The sequence below is a fragment of the Sitophilus oryzae genome, unplaced genomic scaffold (assembly GCF_002938485.1).
Source record: "Sitophilus oryzae breed Bouriz unplaced genomic scaffold, Soryzae_2.0 scaffold_1582_pilon_pilon, whole genome shotgun sequence".
NCBI lineage: Eukaryota > Metazoa > Arthropoda > Insecta > Coleoptera > Curculionidae > Sitophilus > Sitophilus oryzae.
Genome location: NW_022146261.1, coordinates 2,739,706 through 2,764,931, shown reverse-complemented (window position 1 = coordinate 2,764,931; position 25,226 = coordinate 2,739,706). Strand labels below are relative to the sequence as shown.

At 31.7% G+C, this 25,226-nt stretch overlaps 1 protein-coding gene across 2 annotated transcripts in view; it reads left to right on the top strand.

The window, feature by feature from the left end:
* LOC115879647 (polyhomeotic-proximal chromatin protein-like) overlaps window positions 1–24,988 on the top strand; it is a 70,669-nt gene extending 45,681 nt beyond the window's left edge. For both annotated transcript variants that reach the window (XM_030896548.1, XM_030896547.1), the window contains 7 exons: window positions 2,216–2,410; window positions 9,128–9,278; window positions 11,669–11,880; window positions 11,937–12,069; window positions 21,729–21,861; window positions 23,711–23,837; window positions 23,936–24,988. In XM_030896548.1, the coding sequence (XP_030752408.1) occupies window positions 2,216–2,410; window positions 9,128–9,278; window positions 11,669–11,880; window positions 11,937–12,069; window positions 21,729–21,861; window positions 23,711–23,837; window positions 23,936–24,145 (1,161 nt within the window). In that variant the 3' untranslated portion in view covers window positions 24,146–24,988. The remainder of the gene's footprint in view (window positions 1–2,215; window positions 2,411–9,127; window positions 9,279–11,668; window positions 11,881–11,936; window positions 12,070–21,728; window positions 21,862–23,710; window positions 23,838–23,935) is intronic.
* The last annotated feature ends 238 nt before the right edge of the window (window positions 24,989–25,226 follow it).

Genomic DNA, 25,226 nt, shown 5'->3' with positions numbered 1-25,226 from the left:
ATAAAATCCTTAAGTGACTGACATACTGATTAATCACGATCCTGCTCAAACCACTCAACTTAAGAAGCTCAATTTTGGCATACAGGTTTATTCTAGGGTGTAGAGGTTCGATAAGAAGGGATTTGTCGAAACTCGAATTCTAAGGGGGTGAAACTATCCCTCAAATATTAAAATATTTTTTATTTAAAAACCGGTGAGTTTTTCGGAAAAACTCTTAAACACGTATATTTTATTTTGTTGTTTTACATATTTTAAGTTTTTTTTATAAATTTATACAGGGTGTTTCATAAAATATGACCATTGAGTAATCACGATTCTGCTTAAACTGCTTGACGTTTAAAGCTGATTTTTGGTAAACGGATTGACTGTGGGGTGTAGAGGTTCGATAAGGAGGAGTTTCTCGAATCTCAAATTCCAGGAGGGTGAAAACGCCCCTCAAATATTACAATATTTGTTATTTAAAAAACGGTTAGTCTTTCGGGAAAACGTTTGGACAAGCATAATTTATTTGGTTTTTTTACATATTTTGAAATTTTTTAAAAAATCATACAGGGTGTTCCAAAAAGTTGGGTAATTTCTTAACCACGATTCTGCTTAAAGTGCTTGACGTAAAAAGCTTATTTTTGGCAAACGGATTTTACGAAAGTCAAATTCCAACGAGATGAAACTACCCCTCAAATATTACCAAGTTATATAATAATATGGCCATATTGTTTTTTCTCATGCTGACATAAATGTGAGAAAAGAGTTTTTATCCAGGTTGTATGTTATTCTTGCTTTGCTTTATCATCACCATTACAAATGATTAATTCGACGCGAACGAAGTCGCTGGTACACGCTAGTTATTTAATAAATAAATGCTATTTTTGCTGATATTTAGTTTGTTTTATATTTCTAGTCATATTTTTAATATAATGATAAAGAATAGATATACACTATTTTACATAAATGAATATTACTATTTATACTATCAAAAGTTACGGCAGTAATGCGACTACGAACTATACCCGATTTTGGCGCATTTTCCAATTCCATTCTATACCAGGTTAGAGACATCTTTGCTGCTGAACTAAGCTTGGGGGGCGGGGCTTAAAGACATTATGCTCTCTACGTGGTATATTATGGAAATACGCGTCCCGAAGCAGGCTTTCTTGACATAATATTTGCATCGTTTAATCTTCTTACAGTGCGTTCACTTAGATGTACGTTCCTTAGGTGCAATTCATTACAAATTTGAAAAGCTTGCAAACGGCGTTTTTAGCGATAAACTTACAATAAATCAATCGTCTCGATTCGAAGTTCTCATACGAATGTTTCTGGACGTCTAGCATATGAACTTGTCTCTAGGAAGCGACTGCACCGTACTTCGTGCAACACCTATCTGTTAGCGACATAATTTTAATCTCCATCATCCTCAGTTAAAACAACTATAGGGGATACAACTTCTGGACTTAAAACCATCTCTGCTAGAGCCCAACAGACAATAATAATATGATTTTTCAATAACAGTTATATTACATAAATCATAAACACTATTTCGTAGGTTTGTTGACTGGGACTAAAAGCAAAGGCATTGTTTTAATGTAAAAATTACGAAAAAATGTTAATGTATTCTTCAAAAGCGAATATCTCCAGAAAAATAAAGCTATTGAGATAAACCAAAAAATTAACTATCGAAAAATGATGTAGCTAGATGATAAAATTGATTTGAATTCCTTGCTTTTTTAATATATTCCACAGAGAGTTCCAAACTTTTACCAAAATAACAATACTTTGTGTTCCCAAGTATAATTGATGGAAAGTTTCATTTTTAATTTAGAAAGAGATACTAAAAAGTCAAATAATTTAACTACAAATTGCTTAAAAGATCATCAAAATATGTCCACTAGAACACAATATACCTATAAAACTTTAAAATACATAAACATTTTAAGGTGCCCATTTTTCGAGCCGGTGAGTGTATTACCAATAATTAAAAAATAATACAATATAAAATTTATCCAGCGATGTGATATAAAATTTGAAAAAAGGACATATTGTGCAAAATAAGCTATTTAGTGATGGACTTAGGTTATTTAATGCACTTTCTACTAATTTGAGGCCCGTTACTGACAGAGTGAAGTTGTCATCATTGGATAAAAACTCTATATTATTAAACTTAGACTAATCACTAAAAACACTAGTTTTTAATTATCTATATATTATGTTTTTATAGCAACAAATTACGCAAATGCCTTCTCCGGGGACAATTTTAACAAATCCAATACAAGCCTCTACTCCTCCTACTGTAGCACCGCAACTTGGAAGTCAATCAAATCAATCAGTACAACAACTTCAACAAATTGCGGTTACATCTGTACAACAGCAGCAGCAACAACAAGCGCAATCTCTTCAGACTCAATTACAGCAGGTATTTAACACTTTATCAAGCATTACACCTTTTTTATCAGTTATTACTGCCCTAAGTATACCTACAAAAAGGCTTATGGGTATTTCGCCACTCGTACTGGAAGAAAATCTACAAAATAAAATAGTTATTTTTTATAAAAAATAAATAAACACTTCTGCGTTAATCCAACGGAGACCAACTTGTCAGCGTTTGACTAATAAAACAAATTTGTCTAACGGGTAGAAACATGTTTTTGGTTAGGTTAGGCTGTATCAAAAAATGTTTTGATAAGTCATTTGATCAAGTCAGTCTCTCATACGCCACGGAAGCTCCAAGGAGAACGGTAGTTTATATCGAAATTAAATTTTGCCAGCATATATGGGTTAATTCAGAGCACTTTTTAAAAGTATATAGAATTATACAGGATGTCTCCAAAAAAAGTTACACATCAAAGTTGTGTTTTTTCTAATGGAACATCCTATATATTAAATGATATTCGGATTCTAGGAAAAAAATAAATTTGAGTTTAGTAAAGAAGCATATACCCAAAATCTAGGGTTTTTGACATATTTGACATTTTATGAAAATGAAGAATTTTTAAATTTCGATAACAGCTACCTAAATTTTAGTTGACCTTGTATAGCCTGATATTTAATCAGTAACCCAGTAATCATTGTATGTTAAACCAATGGGGGAATTTATATATCTTCAAAATATTATAAAGGTTGCCTACCTCTCAGACAAAGATTTTCCTAGATATTTTAATTTTTATGATTTTGCGTCAGTAGATCTTTATTATTTGAAAAAATCTAGGTGGTAAAGTATTCAACGGTAATAAATAGATACGCGTTTAAAACATATTTTAATTATTTCAGAATTAAAACTAGATATAAACCTATAATTATGTGACAAAAATTATCTAAATGAAATCAAATGCTCAAAATGCTTCCTTTCCTGTTAACTGCATAAAATGATTGTCTTTTCAAAGGGACCGTTTCGTTTTAAAAGGCATATGGGTAGTTCTACTTTGAAAAGCAGCTACAATAATTTCTCTCATGTTGTCGACAATAGTTGGTCAAGTTTTGGAAACACTGTCTTTAACATATCCCCATAAAAAAACAGACTAGATAAAATTAGGAGTATTAAAGTATTCTATTAATTGGTGAATGCACGCACACTGCATTCACCAACTAATAAAATTTTATCAATTCTCTCAGATGTAGAATAAGTTTGCATTTTCGGCAAATTTCTGAGAATTTTTTTTGTTTTAACTGACATAAAATGATAACTAGTTGTTAAAGATGGACTAATTAGACAGCTATGTTGAAGTAACGTCAGACATATCACAGCCACCTAGATTTTATCAAGTAAATGAAAATATCTAGGAAAATTTTTGTTCGAGGGGTAGGCAACCTTAATAGTATTTTGAAGAGACATGAATTTTCCATTGAATATGGGAATAATATACTGGGTGTTCCCTTTAAAATAAAAGAGTAACATGCTTTTAAAGGTGACCAATATTCAATGTTAATTTTGTCTCACCCTGTATAACTTTTTGGATCCAGTTTCAATTTAATTTAAAATACAATAGTTAATTTAACTACATATTAGGCTGTACCGGGTAAATTCCAATTTAAGTAGCTTTTATTGTACCTAATTTAAATATTGTTCTTTATTTCTAGAAATTGTTAAATATGTCAAAACCCTTACATTTTAGTCATATACTTCTCTTATAAAACTCACCTTTATTTTTCTCCCAGAATCCGAAAATTAATTAATATATAGGGTGTTTCATTACAAAAAACACAACTTTGATATGTAACTTTTTTTGGGGACACCCTGTAGAACTCTCTATATTTTTAAAAAGTGCTCTGAATTAACTTACATATGCTCACAAAATTGCATTTCAATGCAAGTCGTCGTTCTCCTTGGAGCCTCCGCGGCGTATGAGAGGCGCCACCCTGTATACTTGCAAGAATAGTAGCATTTGAAAAAGTTTAGTATTTGAAAAAGTTATATACTTTCGAGGTTTGCAGTTTTGTTGAAAATAATGTATATCTATTACTTTACCTTTACATTTCAGTTGTATGTACCGGACGCCGGCTGTATCTCAGAAACTACTTATCGTATAACTTCGGGAAAATAATTCTAATAAGTAAATCGACCAAGAGAAATCGCTGGAAATTATTTTCAAGTTCGAAAAATGTCCGCTAGGGGGTGTTTTTCGGATAGCCAATAAGAAAACAAGGTTTTTCCTCAAAAATATGCAGGTGAACAGGTATTTTAAATATTACTATTGTAATCATCGAGAAACTTGTAATTTTTTTGATATAGAGTGTTTTGCTCTATCTCATAAAATAAAGTGGTGGGGGAAGGTTAAACTTGCTTTTATTAAAATAGGGATAACTCTGGTTTAGGTTAACCGATTTAAACAAACTGGGGCTCGTTTAAAAGATCTTTTTTCCTTAATGATCTCCAATGTAAATTTTGTTTCCATAATTTTTCGTGGTAGCTAGAGGGCGCTGTTTGACATCATAACATATATTGCGCTTTTGCATAAAAAAATTAAATAGGAGGCTATATTTCTCTTTGCACAGTTAAATAGAGCACAAAATTTCCAAAATATCAGCGCAAACCGTAACTTTCTATCTTCTCTGTAACCGGAGATATTAAAAGAACAAATCATGTTAGGCTGCCGCTTAGGATTATATGATCTAAAAATTATAGTAGTAGCACAGAATATCTAGCTACGTAGTAGGCTAGGAAACAAAAAGAGGCAAATTGGTTACGTCAAAATATCAAAACGTATATTTCAATTTCATTTTAATACCATTTAATTGTTATTTATCCATATTCGTTCTTGATTCGACCCCATAAATTAAAACCCAGGCATATTGAATTCGATGACCTAGCTGGCCATGAAAATATATCGCTCCAGCGTCTCTATCTACTAAAGTAAATGGTATCCAAGAAGCCCCACACATTCATAGCAAAATAAGCGAGACAACTGCACCAACTGCATCATCTATTGTTCATTTCATTCAGATAATCATTCGCCATCGTAGAATTCCTGCCTAAACATGTATCGACCAACGGTCTTGGTGCTGAACTACTTGCATCCAGGGTAGATTTGGACCAGTAGTGCATATTGTTAACATTCGCATCTTTAGGGCTATATGAAAAGTGACCCAAACGACATAAATTTTATAATATTATAATAACTAACACAAACAACAGATGAAACACGAAAACAAGTGAAATCAAGGACGAACTTGGATTAATAGCTAAATGACGTTACATGAAATAAACCCCTAGTTTTCGGCCATATTGGCCGTTTTCTGTTAAAAGCAATATGGCGCCACAAAATTCCTAGAAATTTTAATAAAATTATTGATTGTTCGACTTTCGGACATTATAATTTGAGAAACCTCTGTATAATTAACCAAGAAATTCGTAAAAATTATGTGGATGGACGATAATGTTACATAAACACGTTTAAAAATGTATGACGTCATCTTTTTTAATAAACCGCCCGAAATTCGGATGCATTAAAACTGAACTTAAACGTTTTGATATTTCGACGTAACCAATTTATCTCTTTTTGTTTCCTAGCCTACTACTATAATTTTTAGACTATACAGGGTGTCTCAGATTTTAATCGGGAAAATTTAATAGACGATAGAACTTGCAAAAATAAAACAAAAAGTTCATATCAACTTGTAAGATTTAAAGTTTCCTTTTCGAGATACAGGGTATCATTAGAATACCAATTATAATATTAATTACCAATTAGAATTTAATTTTTTTCGCAAGAAGTAAGCAAGATAGACAAAAAAGTCAGGAGGCAAAAAATTATATGTTTAATTACTAAATCCAAAAATAATATTAAACTTCTAAAAAAGCAGTGGCGTGCCTATTTTTTCCTTTAAAATAATTTAACAGTGATGCCCCGCTGCCGCCCCTGGCCATTAAACTTAAATCTAATTACATCAAATTAAGGCCCATAGTAAGTATTATAAACGGGTCAAGTTATATCAAAATCGATTAAATAGTTTTTCAAATATCTTATTTTTTTTTTCTTTTTTAAGTAACTTTAACACCCTGTATCTCGAAAAGGAAGCTTTAAATCTTACAAGTTGACATGAACTTTTTGTTTTATTTTTGCAAGTTCTATCGTCTATTAAATTTTCCCGATTAAAATCTGAGACACCCTGTATATTCCTAAACGGCAGCCTAACATAATTTGTTCTCTTAATATCTCCGGTTAGAGACAAGATAGAAAGTTGCGGTTTGCTCTAATATTTTGGAAATTTTCTGCTCTATTTAAATAGTGCAAAGAGAAATATAGCCTCCTATTTAAATTTTTAATGCAAAAGCACAATATCTGTTATGATGTCAAACAGCGCCCTCTAGCTACCATGAAAAAAATTATGGAAACAAAATTTATACTGAAGATTATTAAGAAAGAAAAGCTCTTTTAAACGAGCCCTAGTTTGTTTAAATCGGTTAACCTAAACCAGAGTTATCCTTATTTTAATAAAAGCAAGTTTAACCTTCCCCCACCACTTTATTTTATAAGTTAGAGCAAAACACTCTATATCAAAAAAGTTACAAATTTCTCGATGATTACAATAGTAATATTTAAAATACCTGTTCACCTGCATATTTTTGAGAAAAGCCCTGTTTTCTAATTGGCTATCAGAGAAACGCCACCTAGCGGACATTTTTCGAACTTGAAAATAATTTCCAGCGATTTCTCTTGGTCGATTTACTTGTTAGAATTTTTTTCCCGAAGTTATACGATAAGTAGTTTCTGAGATACAGCCGGCGTCCATTCTTAGTCGGCCACCCGACTTTCAATAATACCAAATAATCATAAAATATATAATATGTTTTTAATTGCTGAGGGTTTCTCAGCCAAATTATATTTCTGTTATCAAAAACTCCTAAAATGTTTTAGTTTATTTTGGTGTCCGTTCTCATTTATTTATTGAAAACGAATAAAAAGGCTAATTCACAAGTATATATTTGTAAACAATATTAAAATAACAAACTTTTTTTAAATCTCTTCATCATTTATTTTAAACTGAAAAAAAAAGTTGGGGACCCCCATTTTCCCAAAATTCACCACGCCAGTTGAGGGTTAAATAGTTTTTTCTTTGTTCTTTTTGTTTTTTTTTGTTTCCGACGACGTGACGGTAAGAGATACTTCCCAAAACGTTAAGCATTTTTCTGTCAGTTAAGCAAATTTATTTTATTAGTCAAACACCTCTGGCAAAAAAATAACTATTTTATTTTGTAGATTTTCTTATAGTGCAAGTAGCGAAATACCCATAGGACTTTTTTGAAGAGTTGAATCCGCCACCAGACGTACAGACACTTTTTGCATACCTACAAGGTGTCCCAGAAATAAGTGCAAGTATTTTAACTGGTAGTATAGTTCAACCCCAGAAACACGCCTATGAAATTTTTTTCGCGAAAAAATTTGAAATTTTTTGAATTTTTTTTTTAGTTTTTAGTATATTTTTTTTTTAGTTAAATAACATAATTTTTTGATAATATGGTAACATAGGTTTTAGATTAAATTTACAAGAATGAAAATCCAGAAAAGATCCAGTGGTTCTCAAAATTTTAGCAAAAAATCATTTTTTTGGAAATTTTCAAAGTAAAATAACTCCGTTATTTTGGACTTATTTGAAAAACGATAAAGAGAAAATATGTTTCTTTTATCGAGATCTACCGCCCCTTTAAATAGTTGCACTTATTTCTGGGACACCTTCTATAATGTTCAACACAACACGCGATAACTCAAAAACTACTTTAGATATTGAAACTTTTTATTTTGAAGTTAGGATCTTTGATAAAATGTTTAAATGAGAACATTTCGACAGGTTTGTTTCTTTTTCGTTCAAGAAGTTAAAAAAAACGCTTACATTTACTTTTAGTGCATAGCAATTTTCAGCAATCATGTAACTTTTTTATTTGTAAATATTTTCACATACTATATCCGAAAAAAATATAGCAGAAACGTTAAGAAAGTTTTTTTAAATAAAATTACAATTAATTATTATTTCTAATGGATTTGGAGATATTGATTTTTGAATTCAGAGTTCTAACAGCGTGACCACTGTCTAGCGCTAACTCGGTTCAACTTATTTTTATCAAAATTGGGCAACGTTTGAGCATTTTAGAGTCGTTGTTTAATTTCCAAATTGTATTTAAACATTTACAAGCTATAAGGAAAATACAACGATTCGTTAATAAATAAATAAAGTATAACGAGACGTAATTAAATCGGGATGCTGAACGCATTGCTTCCCTAGAAATCTAAGTACTGGATTTCAATTTCAAGGCGACGAAGGTTGCCTTATCCCCTTCCACGTCTCTTAGTAATGTGCAGTTACTCGGTTTATTTCATACGTTGGGCAACGTTTCTACTGTTATTCTCGTTTTTTTTCTGTGTGTTTCTCTTTTCTCTGTGTTATTCTGGTTTTGTTCAGTGCATTAAAAATGCATTGTACTCTTCTTACATCCGGATATCTCGACCCAAACATATCTCTTGCCGACCCTAATATGTTGTAATTACTTGAATTGAACTTTACAGTAATTTAGTATGTTTAACTATAATATATTTTTACCGTAATAAAAAAATATTGAAAATTTATTGCTAACGAAACTATGTTTTTAAACAGCATAAAAATGGATGTTTTTTAAATTCTAATTAAATATTTTTTTCAGGTTTCATTACCATCTGTAGTACCATCCATTACAATTAAAGATGAGTTGACCACAGCGCAACAGGAACTAATTCCATCCGCTTCACCACAAACGCAATTAGCAGCTTTAACCCCTACGACAATTTCTGACACTGAAACTATTTCTTTAGACGGTTAGTAAAGTTATTGAAAATTACACAAATTTTACCTTACTACACCAAACACTGTTAGCATCATCCACAGATGATTAAAACCATAACCTTATAGAAAATGTATGTACCGGGTGTCCCACTAAGAATAGCTATCGGCTGTATCTCGGAAAGTATTAGCCGTAGGGTTTACGAAAAAAAATATTTATAACTAAAGGAGCTATGAGAAATTGCTGGAAATTATTTTCAAGTTTGTAGAACGACCGCTAGGGGGCGCAACTGCAACAAAAAATATGAAAATGGAGTTTTTACACAATTTTGTCTAGATAAGGTGTACTATAAGTAATAGCTTCATATACTTCAGTAAATATTGAATATTTTTTGTTAAAGCCATTTTCCCCTATCTACCAAAAAGTGGTGGGGGAAGATTAAATCTGTTTTTATTTAAATATTAATAACTCTGGACTGGATGATCGGAATTCAACAAGCGAGGACTCGTTTAAAAGAGCGTTTCTTACTCTATATTGTACCATATAAACAATAATAATAAGCTTTTGAACGTAGACGCTAGGGGGCGTTGTCTTACAATTTAACAAACATTACGCATTTTTTTTCAAAAAGATTAAATGAAATAGTATATGTAATTTTAGCTGATAGTAAAAGCTTAAAAAGTCGGCGAAAACCGCATCTTGATATCTTCTTTCAAACCGAAGATATTAGCAAAATTATAATAAATACCAAAAAATAAGCCCTTAATTCCCTTATTTCTACAACACGGTATCAGTAGCCCTCTTAATTATGCCCATTCTAACAAAAAAATAAGATAGAAACAATTAGTTTATTTTAAAATCGACGAAATACCAGAATACCATAATACCAGAGGTATTAATATCTAATAATTAAGATATTAATAACAGTGAACAAGAAACATGATTCAGTGAAGTCATGGTAGGCTTTGGAAAAAAGTTGCTTTTGACGTAATAGTATAAACTTCAAATTGTTATTAGATTAACATTTTGATAGTCTTATCAGCGTTTTTTATCTTTTGATTGTTTTTTCAAAATGCCTTTATTATTTGAAATAGTTGATGTTGTTGACATTTTTGGGTTGATGTTGTTGGCATCGAACGGTTTTCGAGAATAAAATATATCAACTACCTTGCATATCTCAAAATCGCTAGAAAACGAGGATACATGAATACACAATAACTACACATCTTTCTTTGATAAACACAAAATTAGTCATTAGAAAGTGTAGTAGTAGTTTTTCTACAGGGTGGTCCGAACTGTATTCCGGAAACTTTGGCAGGATATTCTTCAGATAAAAATAAGTAAAAAAGTTTGTATAAATGTTTGTCCTAAAGTGCTTAGTTTTGGAGATACAGGGTGTCGAACTTTCATTTTTATTTCGATTTTTTCCAAATAATTTCCGAAGTAAGTAACGTCAATATTTGGATGAAAATTGGTGTCCGGAAGTTTTTTGACTTGAGAATTTTGATTTTAATGTCAATATGACTCCTAGTTTTAGGGGGCGCCACCTATATGTGTTTTAACTGTTTTGAAGAGTCGTCAAACTTTTCGTCCGTACCTGTATAAAACTACTGTGTGAAAAAATATACATTTCCGTGACTTTTTACGTAAAAAATGTGTCTTGGCAAAAATTGCTACAAGCAACCGTTCTCGAAATATTTAGAATGGAAATAGTTAATACTTCTTCAATACTATGTCATAATTCACACAAAATAAACACGTTGAGTAGATAGTTATTTGACTGAAATAATAAATTTGGGAAATTTTTATTTTTTTAAATTAATCATAAATTTTCCTGCGAAAAAATGATGATAAAACAGTTTCTGTTGAACTTTTGGCACAAAAACATTTCAAATTTATGATTTCAGTCTAACAACTATTTAGCCAACATGTTTAAATTTATGTCAATGATGACAGGTATTGATAATTTCGATTCTAAATATTTCGAGAACCATTACTCGTAGAGATTTTTACTAAGAGACATTTTTTATGTAAAAAACTCCATAAATGTATATTTTTTTACGCAGTAGTTTTGTAGAGGTACGGAAAAAAAGTTATTACTCTTTAAACAAGTTAAAAAATATGTAGGTGGCGCCCTCTACAAGCAGGAGTCATATTGACATCAAAATCAAATTTCTCATAAAAAAAATCGTCCAAATATTGATGTTACTTCAGAAATTATTTGGAAAAAATCTCGTAATAAAAATGAAACTTCTACACCCTGTATCTCCGAAACTAAGCATTTTCGGACATACATTTATACGAACTTTTTGACTTATTTTTATGTTCAGAATATGCTGCCGAAGTTTTCGGAATACAGTTCGGACCACCTTGTATTAAATAAACCTTTGAATAAAAAGATTAATACATATTTTTTCTATTTAGCGTCGTCATCCCAATCAGAAATTAAGGAAATTAGTACAGGTTCTCAAGATACGAAACCCATAGCTAACATAACGGATAGTTCTCAGTCAGTCACTATACCAGGGACCCTTCCGAGTCAAATACCAAACCCTTCAGAAATAGGACTGCCTATGGTTGTTACTGCTGAAGAAGTAAAAGAAAGATGTCCGCCAAAAGCAATGGTAAAACCCCAGGTAATGAAAAAATAATTGCCTTTATTTTGTTTATTATTGCCATTGATACATTACAGGTGCTGACACATGTTATTGAGGACTTTGTAATACAAGAATCTTCAGAACCATTTCCAGTTACTCGAAGTGGAATGATTAGTGATCTTAAATCTACAACACATCCAACCGATAAGGAATTAGATGAACCACCAAGTAAGTTTAAAACACCTGATAATAATTATATCTTTCAAAAATAATCATAATTGATTAAACTATAATCGATTCCAACTAAAAAAATAAAGAAATCATTTTAATAATAAATGTACAGGGTGTCCCATTTTCGTGTTTTTTACGGGGTTTCTCGTTTATAAAAAATAGACATACAAAGATGCGGTTTTTATATCACTGTACTATTTTTTTATGAAACAAAAGTTGCTACACACAGAGTAATAATAATAATAATATCTAATTAATGAGGAAAATGCATGTTTTTAAATAATGGTTTTAAAAAATAGTTCATATAATTACAAATTGAACGAAAAAAATCGTTGATATCGGTTAAGAAATGCCTCTAATATAAGATAATTAAATATTGTTAATTTAAATGGCCGGGCAAACGCTCTCTACCGCGCCTTGCCGCTGTGACGTCACCCGCCGTTCTTCTGGTTGAGTAGAGCCAGACGCGAGTTTATTTTACACAGTTTGCTTTTAAACGCTGTTGAATCCGAGTCAAAATTTTAGTTATTTGTGCATAATTAGAGTAATTAGTGATATTTATAAATAGTAATGGATGAGCAAAAACAGAAAAAAATGGTCCAAGGCCATGAGAAAAGATGAAAAGAAAAACGTTAAATTATCCTCTATTTTTACGATTTATTGTTGTGAAGATCATTTTGATGTAAGTTCATATATTTATGTATATTGTCTTACATAGGTATATGAAATTTGAATGCACAGGGTTATTCATTATATTTTGACACCCACATACAGCCTTAACTGCAAGTTTTAGAAGAAAACATTAAATAAAAAAGTTGCATGGTTTTTCATATACTCTCTTTTAAAATTAATTCTAGTTATACAGGGTGTCTCAAAAAAGGTAGTCTAGAAAATTGTAGGTATTTTTCGCTTTTCAACTGTCAATATTTCGTAAACATTTGAAGATAGGTATAGGATATTATACATGAAATATATCTCGAATATCTAGAAATTTCTGAAGAATCCAAAAATATATAGGGTGTTTCGCTTAAAAAAGTAACTTAATTTTGGCGTTTGCTTATGGGACACCTTGTATAATATTTTCATTACTGATAAACAATTTATTTCCTATAATTTCGTAAAAAAAAACAATCTTTAAAAATAACAAGGGTAAGGTGGTGTCAATATATAAGGAGTGGAGTTATTTTTCCACGTACTAAACAAATATTTTTGTCTCTTTTCACTTCTACATAACCTACAGCATTATCTCCATACGTCTCCCTACCTGATCTGAAAAATAAGTTTATAACATTAATTTATAACTATATAAAAGTTCGTAACAGTAGGTACCTACTTATACTTAAATATGCCTCAGTACTACAAAGAATAAATGTTATATACCTCTCTGTTTTTTTCCTCGTAATTCAGCACCAATAAATTGGGAATTTGTATTTATAAAAGCAGCCAACATGAAAGCATCGATTTTTGGCAAGTTATCTGATTGTGCTTTTACAAACCCGGAATCTGCCATTACTTAAAAAATTCTCAGAACACACAACACATACAAATAATAACTGCACGAAAAAGCATAATAAGCTCCTTCAATCAACGCTAAAAGCAACAAAAATGTCTTAGTACGCCACCTAAATACGTACATAAACGGAACACGTCTGGATGCTGCTGCCCATCGCGCGTCGACGAGAACGGCAGGTGACGTCAGACCAATAGAATATCGTTTCAATTCGCGAGGCGTCGTTTGCGTTATCCATAGTATTTTAATGGCCCGTTTTATAAAATTGTGGTACTGCTTTCAAGAAAAAAGTTTTTTTTGCATTTATACATATTTATTTTAATAAATTGAACAGTTTCTGGCGAAAAATAAAATATATGCATCTTCCTCATTATCTTTAAACGTTAACTTTACAATAATGATAATACAGACCACCGATTTATTTACTGAAGTCTGTTCGAGCCAGGGAAGATTTCGACAGATAGCATCTCAAAAAAATTATAGAAAATAATATTTGCCAGAGAATTGAAAGGACAAGCACAACTGTCATTTTCACGGATCACCGCATTGGACAGACTATACAGGGTTGCGCACCTCATTCGCCTCGGTTGATTATACGAAAACGCAAAGATGTAGAAATTTTTTTATGGGTATATGTAGATATGTAGAGAGACAATGTGCATAATTTAAAATTATATTCAAATGTACAAGGTGTATCAGAACTAAGATCCACACCAAAGTTATATTTTTTCTTATGGAATACCCGGTATTTTATTTCATTTTTTGATTGTTGGGCATTATTATAAGGGTTTAATATGTCTAAAAGCTTTGGTTTTTGAGATATTTAAAGATATTTAAATATGCATGCTATAACAAAAAAGGCTATCAACACCTTGTACATTACTTTTCAAAGTTAATTCTTGTGCTAAATTTGAAGTCAGAGAAATACACTACTAAAAAAATGTATTGCTTCCTTAAATGTATACAGGGGTATCAAAAATTTCTGGTCTATTTTAAATATATATTTTACATAAAAACTTCGTTATTTTAAACGCAACACTATGTATTTTTTTAAATAAGTTGAAGCAGATTTAATTGCTCTTTCAAACTATATTAGGGTTTCCTATACCTATCTGGCTCAGATTCTGAATAAAAAGCGATTTTTCAATAAAATGGCAATGAAGATGACTGGTGTCGCCATGGCAATTTGCTAGTGACAGTTAGTAGCTATTTTCAAAATCGACATTACTTTATTGACTTTATTTAAATTTATAACAGTTTACTTTTACTTATTTAATTTACCAACCATAGTTTAATAAGCAAGTATTTATTATTTTATCAAGAAAGTTCTTTGATTTATATTACGATGACTTATAATTAATGGTAAATAAAAATAATTACATATTGGATTTTTATAAAAGAACCAATTAAGGCAAATTCATTTTCTTCACTTCCAACGACAGGTTTCTGCCTAATAGGTTTTTCATATACCACACTATTAGCTCTGCGAAATAGGAAAAATAGTTTTTCAAAGGAACGCTTGTCAAGAAAATTCCTATTTGGATATCTTTGAGCATTTTGGGCCAACAAGCAATTGTCCTCACAAAATCACTAGTATCATATCCATTCCTTCGCCAGCAGATACTCCTTCATTTTTCTCGATTGAAATAATAAATAATTACTTATTAAGCTTCCCAAGTAACAAAATTCCGACTTCCGAATAGTTTTGACTACGCGCAACGTTGAAATTGGTACTTTTCCCTACCCTATGCATACCCAAACCTCAAATTACGTAACCAAAACGTCGTTGAACTTAAACAGTTGTATATTTTGACCCTTAACAACGTTGGCAAACGTTGTAGGCCACAACGTTGTTAGAAGTTGGGTTTTATACCCATTATTATTTTTATCATTACGTCGCCAGAAGGCATGTTTATTGGACTACAGAATAACAAACGCAGTACAACGTTGTGCGACGTTTCATTAAACGACCCAAAGCAACTTCAAAATTATAACCAATCACTACGTTGGATTAAGGCGACGAGCGCGACGATGTCGATTTTTGTTGTGGAAGCGGAACTATCTACACCTAACCTCAAAAAATTCTGTACTGTACTGTCACAGAGCAATTGGATAGGTATTTTTCTGTTGTACTTACTGTGTAAAGCGAAAAGAAGATGTATAGGAAAAAAGTATATAAATACTCTACAAATTTTATAGAAAAAGGAAAAAGTATCTGTGTGTGAAAAGTCAGTGTCCGAAAAATGAAGTGGAAATAACGAGTTCAGGTTCGTCATCCATATCCTCGCAATCATGTATCCACTAGGAACGTCCACTTCAATTTTGAAAAGTAATAGTGCTACTAGTGGTAGCTTATTATGAATGGATACTATAGAAATAAATAACAGTACATCTGAAGCCCATAGAACAGAGGAATACTGTGAGAGTAATGATCCTCCAGAAGAGCAGTCAACTGAAGTTCAGTTTCAGCATAAATTGAAGAGAATATTAGATTTTAATTTTCAAATGAGTGGTAAAATCAACAATACTTCCTATAAGGCTTTTTTAACAATAAATAAATAGAAATACTGATCTAATGTCAGCGATCTTAATAACGAGTATGTGTAATAATTTAATTAATAACGAGTGAGTATGTGACCACCACCACCAAAGAATCCCAGCTTTCTTCTTTATTTTATTGTTCCTAGGTAAAAAAGAGCACTGTAAGAAGAAATTTTCTTATTTACCTCCTAGATGTCGGTAGGGTTCAGAGGTCCTATTTCGTCAAAGCAGGTGTCAATTTTTGAACCAAAGGTTGTCATAGGTGACCCAAAGGTCGGTTACCGCACCTTATGCACTATATTGGTATTTTAAAGGTTGCCTTAGGCAACTCCGCCATTTTAATACGATTTATCTGTTCGTGCGTTGTGAACGAATCGAATAAAATATCAGAAACCACAAAATACTACGAATTTCGTTAAAAAACAATATCTGTTAGGGTTGTAAGCTAATTTTCCTGATAGATTTCGTATATTTGTCTCATAATGAAAAAAAAAGAAGTTAGGTTAACCAAGTAAACTATAATTGTAAAATTAAAACTAGGAAATATAAAAGGGGTTTTGCCATATTTCGATGTATCATGGTCACTTTCAACAGTAAACTAATCTTCGTTGATGAATTTCGAGCTCAAAACTTTGCAGATTTGTCGAAGTTAAATTCACCTAGATATTTCTTAATAGAGCATAATATATTCCATTTCTAATTCATACATCATCAGCCATCACCAAGTTAATCGAAATCAATGTTTTGGTTTCCCAATGGTTGAATATAGTAATATTTGACGACGAATATTTTTAACTCTAACCTCAAAATATCGCGAATCGGCATGAAAAACAACTTTTAGCACACGACGTACTACGTCGCCTCAAACAACGTCGCCAACGTTGGCGACGTTGTAGCGACCCTAAAAACATCCACCATTTTGGTGCAAATATGCGTTGTTCGACGTTGTCCGGCAACGTCGGGTTGCTCCTGGCGACGTTGTGATTACGTTGAACAACGTAATTTTGCTACTTGGGTTATTGTAGGTAAACTAAATAAAAATAATCTGTTATAAATGTAAATAAAGTCCATAAACTAAAGTCGATTTTGAAAATAGGTACTAAGTGTCACTAGAAAATTGCCATGGCGACAACAGCCATCTTCATTAATTTTGTTGAAAAATTGCTTTTTATTCAAAATCTAAGCTAGATAGGTATAGGAAACCCGAATATAGTTTGAAACAGCATTTAAATCTGCTTTCATTTATTTTAAAAAATAGAGGGTGTTAGGTTAGGTTAGGTTGTAGAATGTGTAAAATAAATATTTAAAATAAACCAGCAATTTTTGGTACCCCTGTATACATTTAAGGAAGCAATCAATTTTTTTTGTAAAGTTTATTTCTCTGGCTTGAAAGTCAGCACAAAAATTAATTCTGAAAAGTAATGTACAAGGTGTTGACAAACTTTTTTATTATAGCATGCATATTAAATATCTTTAAATATATCAAAAACCAAAGCTTTTAGACATATTAAACCCTTATAATAAATGTCTTATTTTATGTCCAAGAATCCAAAAATGAAATAAAATACCGGGTATTCCATAAGAAAAAATATAACTTTGGTATGAATCTTAGTTCTGACACACCCTGACATTTTAAAATAATTTTAAATTATGCACATTGCCTTCCCACATATACTCATAAAATATTTTGTTTCTACATCTTTCCGTTTTCGTATAATCAACCGAGGCGAATGCGGTGCACCACCCTGTATAAATATAAAATAATTATTCAAAATTATTTTTTTTTCTTTTTATTCTTGGCTTTAGGTCGTTGGGGTTGCAAAGATTTAGACTAGATTTTGTTCATTATTTTATTTTATGACGACATTTCGACAGTATACGTTTTTTTCAAGCCTCTTGAACGTAGATTCCTACAGAGTTAAAGATTGTTAAAACTGGACAAAACACAATAACACATATTAAACTATTATTTTAATTGTTTTTGGACATCACACTTTAGTACAGAGCACGTATGTATTTTCTAGCAGACCGTTCTCTATAAAACATATTTATCATTTCAATACCCGATGTCTACTGAAATGATAAATGTGAAATGATAATATGTTTTATACAGAACTGTCTGCTAGAAAATACATACCTGTTCTATACTAAAGTGTGATGTCCAAAAACAATTAAAATAATAGTTTAATATGTGTTATTGTGTTTTGTCCACTTTTAACAATTTTTAACTCTGTAGGAATCTACGTTCAAGAGGCTTGAAAAAGACACTAAGGGCTGGCAAAGGTTAGTCTTGGGTCGAGATTTCCGTATGTAAGAAGAGTACAATGCGTTTATAATGTACTGAACAAAGAGAGGACAGTAAACACGTTGCCAAATAGTGATGGGTTGTTATTTAACTATCTGTTATTTTATAACAATTATTTATAAATAACATAACGCAACCGTTACTACTTCTAAAAAATAACAGATATATAATAACGACACGTAGAGATCGGCCGCTCGTGAAACGAAAAACGAAGTCAGCGCTCTGCACCGCCACGAAATTCTATGCTGCTCGAAGCAATTCCAAAAAACAACTAGTATGGATTTAAAACCTGTTATTTCGTCAACCATCGATACAGGCGGCGAGACAACGGACAACGGAGTGGGGAATGCGCTACGGCGACCGTTGCTGCTTCGGTCGATACCGCTTAAAAATAATAGGATATAAAAGAAGCAGGTTTTTTGAAACAGTTGCGGGCATAACGCCTGGCGGTCAAGATAACAGGAGTGGGAAAGTAACGCTGCTGCATCGGTCGATTGTCGATGGAGGTTCGAAACAGGTTGGAGAATAGCGCATCAGTTGTTTTAGATACATTGTTTTTCAACCTGTTACGAGCATAACGGGCGGAGGTCGAGATATTATGGCGCTGTATGTTTCAGTACTTAATTATTAAGTTTCAATATTTAGGTATTTATTTATTCTGAAAAATTTTCAGAATAATATTTTAAGATTTTTTAAAAATGTATACAGGGTGTTATGAAAAATCTGGTCATTGATTAAACACGATCCTGCTTAAAGCCCTTGACGTAAAAAGCTGATTTTTGGAAAACGGATTGACTTTAGCGTGTAGAGGTTCGATAAGAAGGAATTTTTTCGAAACTAGAATTTAAGGGGTGAAACTACCCCCAAATATTAGAATATTTTGTTATTTAAAAACCGGTGAGTTTTTCGAAAAACTCTTAAACACGTAAATTTTATTATGTTGTTTTACATATTTTAAGATTTTTTAAAAATATATACAGGGTGTTTCATAAAATATGACCATTGAGTAATCACTATTCTGCTTAAACTGCTTGACGTTTAAAGCTGATTTTTGGCAAACGGATTGACTGTGGGTTTGAGGTTCGATAAGGAGGGGTTTCTCGAATCTCAAATTCCAACAGGGTGAAAACGCCCCTCAAATATTACAATATTTGTTATTTAAAAACGATTAGTCTTTCGGGAAAACGCCTGGACACGCATAATTTATTTTGTTTTTTTACATACTTTGAAATTTTTTAAAAAATCATACAGGGTGTTCCAAAACGTTGAGTAATTGATTAACCACGATTCTGCTTAAACTGCTTGACGTTTAAAGCTTATTTTTGGCAAATGTGAGAAAATTTTATCCAGTTTGTATGTTAATGGAAATTCTTGTTTTGCTTTATCATCACCATTAAAATTATTAATTCGACGCGAACGAAGTCGCGGGTACACGCTAGTTTAAGTGTAAAATTAATTCGAACTCTAGTGTGTAGTTGGTTTACTTATGAAGAATATACTACACATTTTCTTATATTGCTATTTTTTGACCGCAAATGGTAAAATCATAACTAAGAGCTTCTCGCCTGTCGAGTGAGATGCACCCTGTACACTGCTACGCAATTCAAGATCTACGCGGATCGAGGGGCAGGGCGTAGGTAGATCGGAATGTATAGGTATAGACGAGTGGCGGAATTTTGGCTTTTTTATATCGCAATTTGTAAACAGCGCTTATTTGTAAACAACCACCGTTTTTAGAGAGGTATTTTAGATAACAATCGATATTTAGAAATGTTTTGACACCCTTGAAATACTACCACCGAGCACGTCATTGTTGCAACTTGCAACTGCGTTAATACGCCTGGCGGTGACCGCCTCATAATCTTTCAGATATTTAGCAGTAAAATAAAGAAACCTGTTATTTTTAAGCTGTTATTTTAAGCTGTTTTTTATAAATAACTATAACAGTTTCAACTGTTATCTAAAAATAACAGTTTTGCCCATCACTATTGCCAAACGTATGAAAGAAAGAAAGAAAAGAAACTGTGCACATCGCTAAGGGACGTGGAAGGGGATATAGCAGATTTGTCGCAGTTGACCGGTCGACCCAGTCAATACCTCTGTCAGTACTTAAAGTTCTAGGGAAAGGTGTACGTCATGCGTTCAGCTTCACAATTTAATTACGTCTCGTGATACTTGATTTGTATATTTATTAACGAGTCGTTGTAATTTTCCCTATAGCTTAATTTTTTTTAAGTGCAAGCTAGAAACACTTGCATTTTTGGTCAAAATAAGTGGAATTGAGTGAGTGTTCGATAGTGGTCGCGCTATTAGAACTCTAAATTCAAAAATCGATATCTCGAAATCTATTAGAAATAATAGATTGTAGTTTTTTCAAGAAATTTGTTAATATTTCTGCTGTATTTTCTTTGTAGACAGTATGTGAAAATCTTTATCAATAAAAAAATTACACGATTGCTGAAAATTGCTATGCTCTAAAAGTAAATGGATGGATTGTTTACAATTTTTGAATGAAAAAAACAACCTTATCGAATTTTTCTTATGTAAACATATTGTAAAATATCCGATGTTGAAAATAAATAAAAGTTTCAATATCTAAAGTGGTTCTTGAGTTATGGTCTGTTATGTGTTAAAAAGTTGAGTTTTAAATTATCGCGATTACTGACGTTTTCTCGTTCTAAAAAAAATGACAGCCTAACGATATCCTTATAATTCCATTTCAGATGCTCAGAAACATGTCTAATAATTTTATCTAGTTATCTCTTGAAAAAAAAGTCTTTTAAAAATAAGCGGTTTGCGATCGTGGTTTTACTTTACTTGATAGGGAGAGGCGTATCGGCAACGCCGCAACAGGACACCGTCGCGCGTCGCGTCGGTCGGTCGCATTTCTCTCACTCCGACTTAATAAGATCCCTATGCGATTTACTTCCACACACGTAAATGCTGATCCAAAAGTTACAGTTGCCAGCACGGTATACTTTCGAAACGTCGTCATAAAATAAAATAATGAACAAAATTTAGTAACATCTTTGCAACCCCAACGACCTAAAGCCAAGAATAAAAAGAAAAAATATATAGTACACAGGTCAAAGAAACGAAACAAAAAAAAATAATTTATTTTGAGATTACTTTAATAAATTAATTAAAATCCTCTACTGATTGACAGGAGACTCAAACTCACAGTCTTGTATAAAAAGTGAGTTTGAGTCTCCTGTCCCTCAGTAGAGGATTTTAACTAATTATTATCTACTCACATTGGGTCGCTGAATGCTTACTTTAATAAATACATTAATTTTTTAGGAAAAAAGCAAGCTTTATCACCAAATTCATTTGCTTCGAAAGGCGATTTGGCTAAATGTGAAACATGTGGAGTCCTTGATCACAAGTCCAAATTTAAACGAAAAAGATTCTGCTCAATTTTATGTTCCAAAAGGTAAATTTAATTTAAATACATTATAACGTAACGTAAAGGCGTTTTTTTGTACAATATACAGGGTCCGGCAATAATGCGTTGGGCATCTGTAGTTCCTATAATAAAAAAGTTAGACATTTTGTTTAAGTGCAAACCTAAAGTATGTATTTCAGGAAAATATTTTAACTTCTACACGGTGGCTCAAAAAAGTAAGTGGATCGAGTGATCCGTTTAAAAAAATCATCCTGATCCACTCACACTTTTTTGAGTCAAATTTTTGTGATTTCTCTAAGGCTTTCGATTGTGTAAATCATAATATCTTAATTAACAAATTGCAATACTATGGTTTCAGGGGAGTGCCGTTCGAATGGCTTAAGGTATATCTTGGCAACAGAAGGCAGTTTGTGAGGATTGATACGTCTATGTCTTCTTGTAAGCCTATAGAATGTGGTGTCCCTCAGGGTTCAGTACTTGACCCTATTTTGTTTCTGGTGTTTATCAACGACATTGCAAATCTAGATATTAGCGGTAAAATCTGCCTCTTTGCTGACGATACTAGTTTCACTTGGAGCGGCCCAGATGTTGCAGCACTGTATGATTACACACCATTAAGTCTTGGTGCGATTCTAATCTCCTATACCTCAACCTATCAAAAACTAAAGTTTTGTCATATAAAAGTACTATACAACTTTTTGTACTTAATAACACCACTATTGATGTCGTGGACTCTATGAAATTCTTAGGACTTGTTGTAGACAACTCGTTAAAATGGGACTTTCACATCGAAGCTCTATCAAAGAAACTACGCGCTGCCTATTTTGCGCTAAGATCAGTTTCTAAGGAACTTAACTTCTTAACCTCTAGAATAGCCTATTATGCCCTTTTTGAGTCACATCTTCGTTATGCCCTTCCATTCTGGGGTACTTGCTGCGCAACAAAATTTGATCTTGTTTTCAGACTTCAAAAGAGAGCAGTTCGATATTTATTGGGACTGAACAGTAGAACTCACTGCCAAAATTTCTTTAAAAATTTGAAAATACTATTCCTTTTTTATTCATTTTTGAATCTGTTTGCTTAATCCGCAAGCACATATCTGCTATTCCCGAAAGGCCATCTCATAACTATCCACTTAGGAATGCAGAGCACGATCTTTATCTGCCAACCCCGAGCTCAGAACTAGTTAAAGGTTCAATACTGTACAATGCCGAAAAAAATGTACAATCATCTGCCTTTGAATATCAAGTCGCTTTCATTCTTTCCCGCATTTCGCAAAGCTCTAAAATCATATTTACTGGAGAGAGGCGTATATGCGGTAAACGACTTTTTTGTTGATGTTTAATTAGGAACAATTTTGAATTTTAAAATTTTGATCATCTCACAATGGTCAAAGGTCAAGTATTTAATATTTTATAACTCTAAAATTATATCTATTTACTGCGTACTGTTCTAAAATTGTCCATGTATATTCTTTTTGTATTTTTAAAGACTTAAATTTTTTTGAATTGTATTATTTGTATTGTGTATTTTTTGTTGTTTATACTTTTTTTGTGATTTTGTTGTTTTGTGAGTGATTTGTCGATGAAGCTGTTTTAGCTTTTTGTACAATAAAGCGTTGTTTGTGGTTGTTGTTGTTGTTGTCACCCTGTAGAAGTTAAAATATTTTCCTGAAATACATACTTTAGGTTTGCACTTAAACAAAATGTCTAACTTTTATTATAGGAGCTACAGATGCCCGACGACGCACTAATGCCGGACCCTGTATTAACATTGTTTTTACGCCTATCGAAAAAAAAAATATTTTTCAACTTCTTAAAGTCATAAATTTGTTTGATGATTAAATTGTTAATTTAACCCCAATGATTCGTTTCAGTAATAAATCTAAAGATGACAACAAAAAATGGGACAAAGAAGGCATGGAAATCGGCGAAACAAAAGCTGAGAGTAGTAATCCAGCGACTGAAGATGATAGTCCTAAAATAGACCCTATAAAATGGAGTGTAAGTATTATTTTTTTATTTTCTTATATGAGTTTAAACTATCTTATAAATAGACTTTTATATTTAAAATTGTTATTATTTATTATTTGTTTTTGCAGGTTCAAGAAGTTTTTGAATTTATCAAAAATCTACCCGGTTGTTCAGATTACGCAGAAGACTTTCTTATTCAGGAAATCGACGGACAAGCATTAATGTTGCTTAAGGAAGACCACCTTATGACAGCCATGGCTATGAAATTAGGTCCGGCCCTGAAAATTGTTGCGAAAATTGATGATATGAGAATAGATAAAGAACCTAAACAAAGTTAGAGACTAATTTTATCTAGTGATTTTGATTGACATTTATTGCAACTCCTTCTCAAGAATAAGAGTTTTATTTATTATTACTATTAAGTTCGCGAAATGTATTTGTACTTTAATTTTGTTTGTAGCTTAAAGTTATTACTGATTTTCCTCTCTAATCGATGGTTTGCAATATGAAATATCTAAAAGCCCAAATTAAAAATATAAATGATCTCAAAAGCTTTAACTACATACTTGAATGAAAAAAAATATGTAATACATTTTCCATTACCTATGTATTTATTTATTGAATCGTAAGAAATAATACAAAGAGAAGAATTGGAGATGTTTACACTATAAGTTCGGATTTAGATATGGTTTTGAAAATAAAAGATATCGAAATATAAGTTAAGTATCTTAATGTTAATCGTCATTATTTAAAATGTGATGTAACCCCTGGATATTTTTTGTAAGTTTCAAAATAAAAATTTATTTTTTATGACAGCTCCTACAAAATATAATGCAGGTCATTTCTTTCTTTTGTATATTATAAAAATATAAGGTGTAAAAAGCTATATGTATATAAAAGGATTCCACGAGAGAATTAAATATGTGTGCATGTGTGGACAAGACTGTAAATAAACGTAACCTCGAACAGTGTTTAATGATACATTGAATATGTAACATAAATGAAGAAACAATATCTTATACTGTGCTCAGTATTTTATAAACTAAAATTGTTATATTGATGTGCAATCATTTTTTATATAGTCATGTATTTTTGCTTTCTAGATTTAAATCTGCAGATGATATTAAACGAGATATTTGTTACTATAAATACTGCCATTAATGATAATAAAATTGTAATATCTAAAATATTTGTTTTTGTACACCGTACACATTTTAAAATTGAGTTTATAGTTATTTCTAAGGAAGCCTATCCACATACATCTTGTCAAATACAGTATAATTGTACTAAAACCAAATCTTTGGCAATTAATCAAGACGATAATAATATGTGCATTGTTACGTTTTTCGTCGGTTCCGTGTGGATAGAAAGTCACAATTTATTTAAACACAATTTATTTACACTAAGTAACAAACAATA